The following is a 15,665-nucleotide window of genomic DNA, read 5'->3' as shown; positions in this document are numbered from 1 at the left end:
AGACTAACACAGCTACCACTCTGAAAACAGTCGCATAGTAGGGGAAGTCATAAAAGCTGTCAGCTTCCCTATATGTATGTATAAATGAATGCAGCCAGACATGAATGAATGCTGCTGGTCCAGCAATCTCTCTTCTCATTGTTGAAAATGTATCATTATTTTCTTATTATTTTATTTGTATTGCAGTGTTGATGCCAGTAGGCCTAGTGAACCAAGTTCTTCCATGTTTAAACTCTAATCGGCCTCAAAAGCCAAGGGCAGAAATTGGAATGTGTAAACAGCCAGTTATTAGTTACAAACTCCCTTCTCCTCATATCAGGTACCAAGCAATAATGATGAGGTTTGCATGTTTCTAGCTGGAGAAGGGGTAATAAATTAAGGGTAAACAAGACCAGATAACAGTTTAGAGGAGTGTTACTAACAAGCTAGATTTATAGCCCTAGAATGATTTAACGGCTTAAATGTATAAACATGCCTTTGGTAGAGAGGGGAGGGGGAGTAGAGGGAGAGATAGAGGGGGGGGTGGTAGAGAGGGGGAGAGAGGGGGGGCTTAGTTGTAAAATGTATAAGAAGAGAGAAACTGTTTTTGCTAGTGTGCTTAATCTGAGACTTGCCTGTCTCCTTGCACCACTTTGAGATCTCAAATAAACGTTGTTTGCTTCTCCACCCCGGTATGTTTATTGGCGCGAAGCACACTGGGCAATGAACCCTGCTGTTGCTGTCCTCGGGCCTCTGTGCCGGCAACAGCAGCAATGTCTAGAGGCCCCAACTGAGTCCCATTTTATTAGGTGCTGCACAAACAGTCTAGTCCATTCTCTGAGCTGAAGAACTTACAGACTAAATAGACAAGACAAACAAAGGATGGGAGAGATAAAGTTTCCTTATTCCCATTTTACAGATGGGGAACTGAGGCAGAGATAATACGTGATTTGCCCAAAGTCACACGAAAACCCATGGCAGGAAATTCGTTATAAATTCAACTTCAGATTTGGACCCTATATAATTGTGAGTGGCCTGTGCTGGAATATGCAACACTGAATATGGAATAGCTCCAGCAGAAAAAAAAATAGTCCTGCTTCCATTCTCCTTCACCAATGAGCAAATAATAAAGGGCTTTCAGATACACATGAAAAGCAACTCTACTGGATTTATACTTGTTATTTTAAATACTACGATGACCACAGAGAATTACCTGTAGGGAGTCCGGAAAGGACCTTGATTAAGAACACTTCCTTTACTCCCGGAAGCTTCAGCAGGCGTAGGATTTCTTTGAGACTAAACACACTGGACTGTGATGTGCCTATGAAAATGACGGACAAAATAATAGTCTATTTACAAGGAGTAGAAGCAGGAAACAAGAAACGATACATTATCTTATTACACTCACAACCAACTCTCCACAGGGAAAATGTCTTCCTTCTTCTCTGCATCATGGTTCTCCATTGCCTGTTTGGGTTTGGTTCTATGTGCATGGAACCCCACTACCATCAGGGGGATGTTGGTGTGCAGAGCAAAAGCAGAATATCCAATAGACATCTGCAGTGTGGGTCAGAGACAGGCAGAGCTGATGGGAGAGGACAATGCTGCATATGATTCAAAAACCTATAGCCCTTTCCCTTTTAGCATTTCCTCCAGCCCTTATAATTGGCCACACAGTGGGACAGTCTCATGACATTTCCACCTTCTCACCCATCCCAAATCTTTTTTTATTTTAGCTTCACATAGATTTTCCAGATTGTATCACAACTGATACAACTTGGAAAATGTGTGTGAAGATTGCACATAGAACCAAAGTCTGAAAGACGATGCACCATAAAATACCACACAGAAATAAATTACAAGGCCTGACACCTTTAAAGAAAAGATAACCCAAGCCAGATCTTCAGCTCGTATAAATCAGCCTTAAGCCATCAAAGTCACTGATTTACAGCAGCTGAAACTCCACCCATGACACTATTGACCAAGATGCTGTCCACTCGATCCACCGTGCACAGAACTCCCATTCAAAGGGGAGTTCCGAATGTGGAGGCCTTGCACATTGGGCCTTTTATGCACAATAATCCCCTTGCTAGAGCCACCTATGTACAATAGAGAATCGGTGTTCAGGCTGAGCTGTAAATATTCTTGGTTTTCTGGCCTTCGTGTTATCTGAAGAGTTTACTGGAATGCAATCCATATGGTTGAAATTATTGTTTTTGCATTAGTGGGTTTTAAAAAAATCCTCTGAAAAGAGTTTCTGTGATTTGGCACAGGGGACTAGTGAATGCATAGGACTGGGCATTAAGTAGAGAAAACTCTAAGTTTAATGGAGTAGTGGAGGCTGGGTGAATGTCAGTGGAGAATTGAGCACTTCTGTAAACAAACTGGGTTGCAGCTGTTACAGCTATGGCAATTTCCTGCAATATCCTGGACAAACCTTACTGAATTAAGTTAAACCTTATTGAATTACGTTTAAGTATCTTAGAAGTTCATTGCAGTCACAAGTGCAAATGTTTATGTATAATTGTGGAATTGTATGCCATATTGCTAGGAGGGAAACGTGAGTACTGTAAACCCAAGAAGTGTTATGAGTGTCAAAGGACTCTTTAAAATGGGGTGGGCAAACTTTTTGGCCCAAGGGTATGGAAATTGTATGGCGGGCCATGAATGCTCACGAAATTGGGGCTGGGGGTGCAGGCTCTGGGGTGGGACCAGAAATGAGGAGTTCGGGTGCGGGAGGGGGCTCTGGGCTGGGGCAGGGGGGTTGGGGTGTGGGAGGGGGACTGAGGGCTCCGGCTGGTGGTGAGGGCTCTGGAGTGGGGCTGGGGATGAGGTGTTTGGGATGTAGGAGGGTGCTCCAGGCTGGGACCAAGGGGTTTGAAGTCTGGGAGGGGGCTCCAGGCTGGGGCAGTAGATTGGGGCACTGGGATGTGTGTGGTGTAAGGGCTCTGGCTGGGGGTACAGCTTCTGGGGTGCAGGAGGGTGCTCCAGGCTGAGATCAAGGGGCTTGAGGTGCAGGAGGGGGCCAGGGGTGCAGGCTCCAGGAGGCACTTACCTCAAGCAGTTCCTGGAAGCAGTGGCATGTCCCCCCTCCAGCTCCTACAAGGAGGCGCAGTCAGGCGGCTCTGCGCACTGCCCTGTCCACAAATGCTGCCCCTGCAGTTCCCTTTGGCTGCAGTTCCCAGCCAATGGAAGCTGCGGGGGTGGTGCTTGGGGCAGGGGCAGCAGTAGTGTGCAGAGCCCCCTGACTGCCCCTACGCCTAGGAGCTGGAGGGGGGAAATGTCCCTTCTTCCGGGAGCTGCGTGCGGAGTGGTCCCCAACCCCCAGCTGGAGCGCAGGAGCGGGGAAGACCCAGACCCCGCTCCCCAGCAGAAGCTCAAGGGCCGGAGTAAGTCAGCTGGAGGGCCAGATGTGGCCTGCGAGCCATAGTTTGCCCACCCCTGCTTTAAAACAATCTGCCAGATAAGAATGAACTTTCAGTCAAATGGGTTTCCTAGGAAATACTTGGGAGGAGGGGAATGCAAATTACCACAACTGGACCCAACCTTTCGAAGCTATGCCCTAAGGAGAAATCCATTGTCTGCTGATTACCTGTTTCCAGAGTCCCAAGGATACAGGCCCAAACCATATAAAGGAGCGAATCACAGATTCATGAGGGTTCTGGTTCTGCCCTTGTAACTACAGGAAAACCAGTGTTGGGTTTGAGGGATGGACTCCTACCAGAGTCCTTGTTGGGGTGAACTCTGGTAAGCTTATTAGTATGCGTGTAGAGTGTTATTATTTTAAGAATAAATGTGCTTACTTAGTGTCCTCATGACTGTGGGCAATTACACATTTTATAGCCTCTGAAGAGAAAGCAAAACAGACCGCTTAGGGAGCCTGCATGCTGGGGAATAGTCAGAGAACAGTGCAGCTTGGAAAAACACAGGTCAGGAGGGAGGGAGAGACATGGGTCTCCGCCCAAGCAGAGGGTGACAACTAAGGAGTCAGGACTCTGAAAGTGGGTGCCCTTGCTGGACTATGAGGGAGAAATCACAGGTGCCGTTGCCCTGAACTGTTCAAGCAGCCAAGTTGCACAGCAGATGATAATGGAACAAGCTTAGGCCTCTGGAAATCTGAGTTCAAGTAGTGAATGGGTCCCAAGTGAACACCAGTTAGATAGTTTCATCATCAACATCGCAAAAAAGCCTTCTCATTTGATACACGCTTGGCACCATGGGCAACGTCTTCTCAGATGAGGATGAGGGATCAGCACTCAGCATTTAAAACTGCCCAGATACATTCCTATAGTGATGAAAGGTTGCCAGAAAGGGTAAACACTCACGCTGCTGCGTAGCTTGTCCTTCTGACTTTGGTTTGGTGTGAGCAGGGATACAGGTCATAACTATCATTGCACTTATGAGACTTGCCACTACTGCAAGATACGACGGAAAGTATGTGCTGTGAACAGAAAGAGCAATTAAGATATACATACAATGGACTCAATTACAAACGCTGTGATCATACAGGCACTTAAGCATGTGCCTAACTTTACTCATATGAATAATAGGAATAGTTCCAATGAAGTCATGGTGAGTAAGGCTATGCATGTGCTCAAGTGTTTTCGGGATTGAGGCCTTATATGAGTGCTCATGATCTGACCATTAATTCCTTCAAAGATGGATTTTACTGCAAACCATGTTACAGTAGTGTATTAATAACAGGCATTAACATGCGTCTGACGAAGTGGGTATTCACCCACGAAAGCTTATGCTCCAATACATCTGTTAGTCTTAAAGGTGCCACAGGACTCTGAGGCATTAACACAGTGTTTTTTTAATTTGTAAAGCTTAGAAAAAATTGCTTTCTTAGCAAAGCTGCTTAGAGATTCTCCAACGGAACAACTGAATTGTTAATTATGATCAACCCGTTCCCACAGTGGGCCAAATTCTGTCACCTTTATTAACATTGAGTAGTGCCTTATTCTGCAAGGAGCCCACCTGATTTCAGTGGGAATCCTCCAGGAGGAAGATCCTACTCAACAAGAGTAATAGTGGCAGAATCTAGTCCAATGAGTACACAGAAGCTTAGACACTAGATATGCAAAACCACTAGATAGGATCCATGCAAGATGACAAACTTAATTTTAAAAAAACCAAAACCCTCTTTTATCTTAGGGTAACCACTTTGTCACTCACTGACCAAAACAGGTATAGACTAGCATCTTTGATTGGTACCCTATCATCTCTTAAGATGCTCACAACCAAAAGGCTTCCAGTGAGTGAAATAAAGCAAAACTATTTCCCACCCAACCACCAATGATCCAAGTTATTGTTATTTTGAATCTGCCATATATTGCCAGGGCCAGAACTCACCACCATGCAGCCGGGGAACGGAGCCTGAAGCCCCGTGGCTGGAGCTTGCCACCTACCACTCCAGAGCTGAAGCCTGACCTCACTGCCCCTGAGAAGGTGAGGATCTCATTGGCTGCCTGCTCCTCCAGCTTTTGTGTCTCTGGGTGGGGGAGGGGGGCCACAACCACTACTGGTGGCCCCAGGGGAGGGGCCGTTGCTTTGCCTCCCGCCCCCAATCATCACCCAGGAGGCTGTGGCCACAAGAAAAGCCCCTAGTGGCCGTACATGGCCACCGTGGCCTCACTTGACAAACGCTTTAGACAGCTTTCTGTGGCTGGGGAAGGATAGCGTTGATTATTATCATTTTGAACTCAACAATACTTCTTAAGCTCCACTTAAGCTCTCAAAAGAGAAGGTGAAGAGGTGACCTGAGATTGATCTTTAAGTAACTTCATAGGGAGAAGATTTCTAATACTAGAGGGCTCCTTAATCTATCAGACAAAGGCATAATAAGTGACTGGAAACTGAATCTAGATAAATTCAGGTTAGAAAGAAGGTGCTAAATTTTTAACAGTAAGAGTAATTAACCCCTGCAACAATTTGCCAAGGGACATGATTGATTCTCCATGACTTGAAGTCTAAGTCAAAACTAGATGTCTTTCTAAAACATATGCTCTAACCCAATCACAAGATGTAGGCTTGATGTAAGAATTTCACCCAGTAATTCCAGGCCTGTGTCATACAGGTGGTCAGTGTCACTAGATGATCACCATGATCACTTCTGGCCTTAGAAACTAGGAAAACAGAGCTTAACTGATGCAATGGCATTGTGCTGGCCCTCTGAACAGGAGTGATTGTCACCCTAGATCACTTTTCAGGTTCTGTAATAGTCTACATAGACTTACACATGAATTGTACGAAATGAGACTCATCCATAGTAACTGGCCTATTCTGCAAACAGGCGCCAAAAGGACATGTGGTAGCTGTAATTTGCAAAACATGCCTTTTTATGAAGGTGTAGATAAGAGAGAGTGTTGATTGCCACCCTAATGCCTAGTTATTGCTGATGTCATGAGATATCAGTAATAACCATGAGCTCCCTCACAGAATAACAACGAGCCGTACTAATTGTATAAGTCTCAGGTCTCTTTCTAGACAGACAAAAGTGTGACCTGAATAATTCTGAGAGCTTGCAGTGTTATTATTAAAATTAAAATATGGGACAGTCAAGGATTCAAATGAATACATTGAGAACAACATCAAAGAACAAATTCTACATAGGCATTACTGTAGATAGCAACTGCACAAATAAAATAAATCGTTTAGTTCACTATTTATTAATTATATCAGCCTTAAATAACATCTTCATGTAAACAGATATACCACAGAGAGTTACAACTGACTTTATGATGTCAACCAGTTCTCCAGGACCACAAAAATCAATCATCTGCTGTGTTAAGATTTTAGCAAGAGATTTTATAAGATCCTGTTTGCCAATATTCCATTTTCAAGTTCCAAACAAGATTCAAGGCAGGTACCAGTCAGTAAAAATGGAGGATTTCCCTCTGAAAACCAAGTAAACAAAGTAGTAAACCAACTCCAGCACCAAATCTACCACCAATTCTTTGCCATGATGATGGGGTGAAACGCCCCCCCAAAACAAAAACAAACCCCGAGAGATCTTACACACCAGCATCCCCCACCCCTCAAAAAGTGACTTGCCTTAAGCAAACGAGTAAACGGAATTGTACAAGGCCAAACTCAATGATTTCAGAGTACTGTAGCAAAAACTGAAAACTCATTCAGGAAAATATAAAGCTCAGGAGTAAGATTATCCAAAACTATCTAAGTCACTAAGATGCCTTTGAAAATATCACCCTCAAACCATAACTTCTTTTTGGTACTTTAATTTTTAATTTCCCAAGTATCTTTGCCCTTTACACCATTCTTGTTGATAGCTACATTATTTTTTCTCATGTGGAGGGGATGGATTCCATAACTGTAGCTAACATATTTCTTTAGCGCATTACAATGCACTTCACATTATTTTTCTTATATAAGGTAAGCTTTTTTTTAAAAAAGAGGAAGTGAGTTCAGTGCCCATGAAGATCGACAGATCAAGAGATTGAACTCTTTATGTAATGTAGTTATATTGATTTTAGTTAATAAATCAACAGATTTCTAAATTTTCAGAAAATTCATTTTATAAGCACTGTAATTTTGGGGAGGATAGGCTGCATTCTTCATACATAACATGAACTCAACACTGACTATGGAGCCATGACAGGTACCTCCAGCATTAGATATACTGAAAGAGATCAGCTTTGCAAGCTTCCCCTACCCACACCATTAATGCAACCCTGACCCAAAGGAACCTGGTGATGACTTCTAGAGGAGAAAGGAGCAGAGCAGTCTCAGAGCCCATTCGACCTTTGGCTTCTCCAATGAAGCCAACAACAGTGATGCCAGTTGTAGTGATTGGGCATTAGAAGCCAGGCTGCGATCCACAAACTCATTTCACATAAGTCACAAAACAGCCATCAGATAACTACCTACCGTTTTTACCAGTCTGGGTGGTCTTTAAACTGGTGACCCAGATATGAAAGACTTAGGAATTAGGTAACAAGATACTTAAGTGCCTAAATTTAAGCACTTAAATAAGTGGGCTAATTTTTGACGTACTATGAATCTATTGATCTCATTGAGAACTGCAGCTGTTCCATACTTCTGAAAAGTTAGGCCCCTTATTTAGGGGCCTCAATAGGGATTTGGGTGCCTAAATCCACACATTTGAAAAAGTTGGGGATAGTTCCTTTCACCAGTGTTTTGTACCCTCAGAATCAGAGTTGACATTTCAGCTCCAAACAGCTTATTCTCTGGGGTTCTGATCCCGCTCTACAGAAGTCAATGGAAGTTTTGCCACTGACTTCAGTGTAGCTGGATCGGGTTATTTCAATTTACCTTGACTCTATTCCTATATAAAAACATTCCAATGAGCACACTGTAAATATGTGGGCTGATACAATAGATAGTTTAGACCAGGGATCAGCAAGATTTTTCAGAACTGGACCTCATTTTAACAGAGGGATTGTCTGCCAGGCCACTTCCCCTTCCATTCCATGATCGCACAGTCTATCTCTCCTTCCCATTCACAATCCAATAGCATGCCTGTGTCAACTTCCGCAATTGTTTTAATGGAAAAATGAGACCAGGAATATAATGTATTTATAGCTGTGTTTTGTTGCAATTTAATAACTGGAGATAAATTTGAGAACAGCACCATGTGACATGCCAGCGCTCCATGGACCATCCAGGGCCCATTTTGGGTACCTCTGGATCAAAAAGATAAACATGAGTGACAGCTCTTTGTGGCCAGAACGCTGGGTCTGCTCAGAACAACTATGAAAATAAGAAACAAAACACAAGGTAAAGTTCAGGCAGTAGCCTTAGATTTTTCTAGAATGAATTTTTCGGCTCGTGGGTAAATTCGGCACTTGGTGGGTGTTCTGCATTTCAATCAAGCCTTTGACTTGGAAGGGAAACGGTCACAGGATGGCATTTGCTGTGTACTCAGGGAAGTAAATATTGACACCTTTCTCAGCCACCTGGCACAGTTTTCATTCCCGTGAAAGGTTCCATTCTCTCTTAGGAGTGCAAGGGTAACAACTGCTATTTCATTGTGCTTGAACATTTTGCGATGACTGGGGGGAGAGTTAACTCTGTGGTTTGAGCATTGGCCTGCTAAACCCAGGATTGTGAGTTCAATCCTTGAGGGGGCCATTTAGGGAACTGGGGTAAAAATCTGTCTGGAGATTGGTCCTGCTTTGAGCAGGGGGTTGGACTAGATGACCTCCTGAGGTCCCTTCCAACCCTGATCTTCTATGACTCTATGATTGCTCTGTGGATTATGTAGGTGAAGACTGGAGACAGCAGAGCAGATTATGGAAATACCACTCTACCAAGACATACCTAACTATTTACACTGCTATGTGACAAGGCAGAGTGTGAAACAGACCATGCATATTGGGTGTGTACAATAATTCCTGGAAGCATTGTACATAAAACCCATGGGACTGAACTGACAAATAGTCTTTGCAAACATACCAGGACTGAAGTCCTGGGGTCAAATTGTATGTTGGCAGAAATGGGCAAAATTCCACTGAATAGTGCGCATTTACACCAGCAGATAATTTGGCCCCTGGAATTAAACAACACATGTTAGGTAAGTAATTAAGATGCAATTACTATTATTTGTAGACTAAGACTATGCTTTATAATTTTTCTGTTGGCTATGACCTGACGCTCACCCTGTGAGGGTAAAAATCCTGTAGAAAAGAGCCCTATATTGGTAAAGGATAGACTAGATGTTCCAGTAAGTCTTTTTCACCTCTGTTTTCTGTAATTTTATGAAGTTTCTAGCTGCCTTTGGAGACTTGATTCTTCCTGGCCATTTGCAAATAACCTAGTGAAAGTCTCAGCGCCCGTCTCTGCACCCTTGATCCGTTGTGGGTCACCTGTCGGAAGCTTTGGGGATAGGCGGTTTTAGCAAGCTCCTTGAGGAATGGTGACTGAGTCAGGGAAGCCTTTTCCCTCCACTTCAGCTACATCATGCTGTGAAAAACTCAGACAGATATTACAAGCCCTATTGGCCTACCAGTTTGAAGTGTTCTGGACTTGAAGTTCTGGAGTTGGGCCTGCGAGGAACAGAGGACACATTATTCTCTCCTTCATGAACCTCCCCAGGAGAAGGTGGGAGGCCTGCAGCCATCAGTGGAGTCTCTGTCCAGTGACTGGACTCATTGAACATTTGCCCCTTATGTTACCGCTGCCTACATTTGAGCCAGGAGGATTCTTGAGATTTGCATGATGAGTTCTACCAGGTCAGCTCAAAAGATGTCTCACCCTGGTTGAGTCAACAGGAGCAGTGCTGAGCTGGTCTCAACTGGAACAATGCTTACTGAGGGGGCTTGAAGGCCAACAGTCCATAAAACAATGGTTACAGTGCAACAAAACCCGTCTTCTTTCTTGCCTGAGACAGGCAGGCATTTTGATCTCAAATGCACTATTTTCCCTCCTCTGCTAGATCTGCAACTGCGAGAGAGGAGGAGGAGGACGGAAAGGAGAACCTTCTGGAAAGAGACTCCCCAAAATGTCTGAATACATCCCCACCAGTTCCTCCTCCATCTGATGCAGCGCTCTGTGTTTAGAAACCAGATCCATCAAGTCCTATCCTGTCTTTGCAGTATCCTACATGGATTCTGGGTTGGAATCCTACATCACAACCTGGGATGACGTCTTTTAATAAACTGCAGTGCCTGATTCATAATAATTTCAACATGGGGTTAGAGGTGGGTGTGAGGTACCAGGCATACGCTGCGAGGCCATGCAGTAACTAACTGGGGGGGAAGAGCCTTTACAAGGCACGTACAACACACTGTTTATATTTTGTGTAAACCACTGAAGCTAAGTCAGCCTGCTGTAAACATTTATATTACATGACTAGTTTCGCAGCCTGGGGCAGTTCATAATGCGCCACAGGCGGGAGGAAATGGTTTTCCATCTGGAAGGCCTGTCCTTATACAAGCTTGAAAACAGAAGTGACGACTGTATGTACTATCAAGGAGCAATGTCATGGTAAAAGGATTAAACGCAAAAGAAAATATTATCAATCAATGCTGGATGAAAACGGTTGAATTCCTTCCCATCTAATGCCTCAGCAGCATCTGTAAACATTTTAAGATAACAGTAACTCCTAAAATACACCGAGTTTCCGGGATGATGCAGTGAAGGGCATGTACTGTACGCTATCCCTCAAGGAATCAAATGGATTGTAGACTAAAGTTTAGTCTTTCCCTTTCAATAGCTTCAACATCAAAAATATGTCGATGAGGAAAGCATGCATGTTGTTCACTGAAGACTGGTCCGTGTAAAGTAAGGTAAATTCAGTCACTTTCTGCTTAGTATTCCAGCAGTTGCTCCTGGCTCTGAATACAAAGTGCTGTGGATAATCTGTGTATTATTAATAGTAGCCATAGTTCATTTCTTTGTAGAAGGTTGCCATTCCCATTTATCATTTCAGGATTCAGTGATCAAGGCATGTCTCTCCAGAAAATGGAATTGTTTTTATTCTTTCCTTTTTTCTTAATAAAGTCAAAGCTGAGTGTGGAAAAAGTACAAATTGTTTTTTAGTGACTCACTCCTACTTCAAAACAATGCTGAATAAAGCTCGCATTCATGACAGCTCCAAATTCCTTGAAGTGCTCTAAGAAGACTTAACTACTCCTTTGATTGTGTTCCAGCACTATCTGCTCAAACACTTAAGCCTTGAGCAAGGGGACAGCTGTAGGTGAAAGAATTTTCTCTTCTTTTTCTCAAATCCACTCTGCTAAAAGCCAAGAGAAAAAAAGCACTGTAACAATGTCACAATTTCATCATTTTCCAAGTAATATGCCAGTGTTCTTTGCAAAACAGAGGGGACGGACCAGCCCTTCATTAATGGAAGACCCAGCATATGCCTAATGACTCCATGATCAGTGAAAACTACAGTAACTAGCATGTGTGGAGGATGAGAAACTAAGGCTTAATTCAAGAGGATGTTATTTTAGCTACTCTGCCAATCTTTGGTCCATGTAGCTCAACTTTAACCTGAAAGATCAGACCAGCAGTGCTAAAATTCCTGTGACAGACAAATGAACTGACAAAAAGTGTCACCAAAGCCTAAACCCAAAGCCCCAATTTTTTGTTAAGGGGGGAAAAAATGCAGTTGGCCTCTTTTTGTTTTTAAAAATTTCACCCAATGTCTGGGTCTATCATGTAAATATATTGTTACAGCGTGGCTTCTGCACACAGGGATGGTGGGGGCAAGGGGAAAACCAATCTGGCTGCCAGAAAGATTCATGCTAATGTGTGCGTACAGGTCAGCCAGTTGCACTCACACCACTTTTATTCATGCTTCTCTACCGGCCAACTTTTCCCCTTAGGTGGAATTATGCAGTGGAAATTCTGACACTCCGACTTGGCTGTCCCCACGGGGAGAATTTCACGCAAAAGCAAGACTAGAAAATGGCACGTGTTCTCCTCCTGACCTCCCCGCCTAAGCAAATGCTCCTGTTAGAATGGCATGCTGACAGAGTGGGGATTAATGCTAGTTAAAGCAGCATTAAATCCCATGCAGAGCCTTGGGGGGGGGGGGCGGGGGAGGAGGGGCTTGCTACAGGGATCTTCCTTCTAACTCACATCACAAAGTTGTGGTGGTGGACCGGTCACAAAGGCAGGGGACATTTAACTGCCCCCTTCTAATGGCCTTACCCCCACTGCATCATTGCAGCCCACTTTTCAGATGTTGCCCAAGAGTAGGGTTCCTTTGATTTTTCATCACAACTCCTCCATAGACATGTCACCGTTAGCTCTCTCAGCCACATGCGCTATATTTGAACTCCAATCCAGAGTTACAATGCATAGCTCTGCCCAGTCATAAGAAGCAGGAGGGAATGATGGGATTTGTTAATTCCTCCTCACCTGATGTGACTAGAAAATATTTACAGCATGTCAATTTGGCACATTTGTTCTTCTGTTGAAGAACAAAACAAAACAAAACAGAAGAGGGCTGTTGGCTTGGGGCATTTGTGGATTTCACCTTGAGTGAAAGGAGTAAAAGCCTTTTCATTGCACCTGAAGAGAACTAGATCACTTCCAAGACTGGCTCTGATTAAATCTAGCACCCACCCATATACCACGAGCTACCCACAGTCCTCAGGTGAATATCTACACAATTGCTTATTTCCGGTGGCAGCCCTATTCTGGCTCACTCGGGATATTTATTTGACCGAAAGACAGCCTGTGTCATTTTGCAGTCGCCATTTGTTCATAACCCTAGACAATCTGACACTGTTATCATTCAATAGTAATTTTACAGTAGCGACCAAAGGCCCAGATCAGGATCAAGGCCCCATTATGCTAGGCATTGAACCAACACAGAGGTAGACATGAGCCTTGACCAAGAGTCTTAAAATCTAAGATTGGCAGCCTCTGTTCACAAGAAGCCTAGACCTGGAACAGGATGGGTGTTACAGATCAGCACTGTAGTGCGCTGGGTGTAGGGGAAGAGACAGGATTCGAACACTGGATGCTGCAAGTTAGAACTGAAGTGGAGTGGCAGAACTGGAACAACACAGGGCACTAGATCACAACTAAGGTGTATCAACAGGGCTGTATTCTTAGCTGCCCTCAAGGGCAGCTTTAAGTGTCCTTTGTGCTGTTAGCACAAAAAGGTCTTAGCGTGGGCCAAGATTGGGTCCATTGTGTCTGAGTGACTATACGGAACATTATATTTCAGTACAGGATATTAAATTAATACACTGGCACTTGCATAGGGCCTTTCATCAGAGGCTCTCCCTACGTGGAGGATACACAGTATGAATTGACATGAACGGCTGAGTATCTTTGGGGTGGCATGGTAGCGAGGCTGCATGCCTTCCACAAGCATTTGCTAGAAAGGAAATCAAAACAATAAAAAGAGGTTGAGATAATTGGTTTCTTCTGAAGCAAAAAGCCTGAGTATAACACATCCTCTGCTTCTCTGCCAAATGAATGAAATATTTGTGGCATGCTTGGGAGAATGCAATTCCCCAAGGCAGCTGAGAGCAGCGTGTCTTTGCCAATCCATTTACTGCTTGAATCCAAAGCAGGGCTCTTCAGAGGAACTCTGCTAATTGCAGGAAGAGGCATATCAGTTACACTTGAATAAGATGTGGGTGGATTGCACATTTTGCCCATAATCCAGTGTCATTAATCTTGAGTGTCAATTATTTTCATGCACACTGCACTGGTAAAAGACCACATTTCAGAAAATGATACTTTGCTAATTCAAAGCTGGCGCTTGCCTGTGTTATTTTCCTGCTGGTGTGTCTTAGGCAGTTCCGCTTGTTTCTTTATCTGTGCACAGAAGAACACCTGCACATTTAAATTCATTTACAACAAACGGAAGAATAAACTTCCCTCCCTAAGACATTTTACCCAGCTGGCTGACCGAAGGCCTCCCTCTACTCTCAGTTATATCTGCTTGCTTCATCCTTCATGTATGGAAGAGGGAGAGACCAAGCAAGGACCAAAGCAGGCTGGTCTTGTGGTTAAGACACTGAACAGGGGACTCAACATCTAGGTTCAATTCCCAAGTCTGCCACAGGCTTCTTGTGTGACTTTAGGCAAGTCACTCAGTCTCTCTGGATACGTCCCCACAGGGATAAAAGACCAGCCGCAGCTGACTCAGACTTGCGGGAGCTTGGGCTGTGGGACTAAAAAATCTGTGTAAACATTCACAGGGTCCTGGAACTCAGGCTCCAGCCCAAGCCTGAATATCTACACAAAAAGAAGAACAGGAGTACTTGTGGCACCTTAGAGACTAACAAGTGCCACAAGTACTCCTGTTCTTCTTTTTGCGGATACAGACTAACACGGCTGTTACTCTGAAAAATATCTACACAGTGATTTTTCAGCCCCAGAGCCAGAGCCCCATGAGCCTGAGTCAGCTGACTTGGGCTAGCTGTGGGCTTACCATCACTGTGTAGACGTAGCCTCTTTGTTCCGGTTAAACGGAGTGTTTCTATACTCCCACCCTTTGTTTGTCTTGTCCATTCACACTGTAGGCTTTTGGGATATGGGTTTCTTAAGTGTTTATACAGTGCCTAACACAATGGGTCCCTCTGCTTGGTGGTTCTGTAGATGCTACAATGAACAATAATAATGTTGATGTCAAAATAAGACCTGATGCATTCCAAGGTAATATATATTGATCTGGAATTCTAACTTTGATTATTTTTACTCTCCAACTCTTACAATTATTAACATTCAAATTCCCGGTGCATCTTTCCCTGCAGAAATTTTATTTGTATTAATAAACTGTACCTGTGTCACGCTGTGTGCAACCAGAAAATCCAACACAGTTGTTGTGTCACCTCAGGTGACGCTTTTGGCTCAATTCATAGAGAGACTGCAAGGCTTAACTGGTCAGTATTTATAATGTGCTTTGAGATCATTAGATGCTATAGAAATGCAAATTATTACTACTATTTAGCTATACATATTTTATATGCAGGAACATTTCTGACTGGAATGGTTTGTCATATTATCTGTGTGATGTCAGTTCCATAGTGGATGGTACAGCTTGCAAATATGGAGAGATTTTTTTATTATTATGTAACTATCTCACAAACTATTCTCACAAGTTAGCCATATGGCACATTATTCAGATAGTCTGGGTGTGCCATTGTGTAAGCACTCCCACGTACTGCCTGGTTAGAAGGTAAGCTATCCAGTGACTCAGAACCAAACACATAATGATTAATTATGTTACA

The 15,665-nt window shown here is 43.6% G+C and overlaps 1 protein-coding gene across 6 annotated transcripts in view; it reads right to left on the bottom strand.

The window, feature by feature from the left end:
* Nucleotides 1–15,665, bottom strand: part of SLC22A18 (solute carrier family 22 member 18) — a 127,540-nt gene that overhangs the window by 35,905 nt on the left and 75,970 nt on the right. For all 6 annotated transcript variants that reach the window (XM_054025402.1, XM_054025401.1, XM_054025405.1 and 3 more), the window contains 2 exons: nucleotides 4,305–4,420; nucleotides 1,193–1,300 (listed from right to left, as the gene is read on the bottom strand). In XM_054025402.1, the coding sequence (XP_053881377.1) occupies nucleotides 1,193–1,300; nucleotides 4,305–4,420 (224 nt within the window). The remainder of the gene's footprint in view (nucleotides 1–1,192; nucleotides 1,301–4,304; nucleotides 4,421–15,665) is intronic.

Source organism: Malaclemys terrapin, chromosome 4 (genome assembly GCF_027887155.1).
Source record: "Malaclemys terrapin pileata isolate rMalTer1 chromosome 4, rMalTer1.hap1, whole genome shotgun sequence".
Classification (NCBI taxonomy): Eukaryota; Metazoa; Chordata; order Testudines; family Emydidae; genus Malaclemys; species Malaclemys terrapin.
This window is presented reverse-complemented; position numbering and strand designations above follow the sequence as displayed.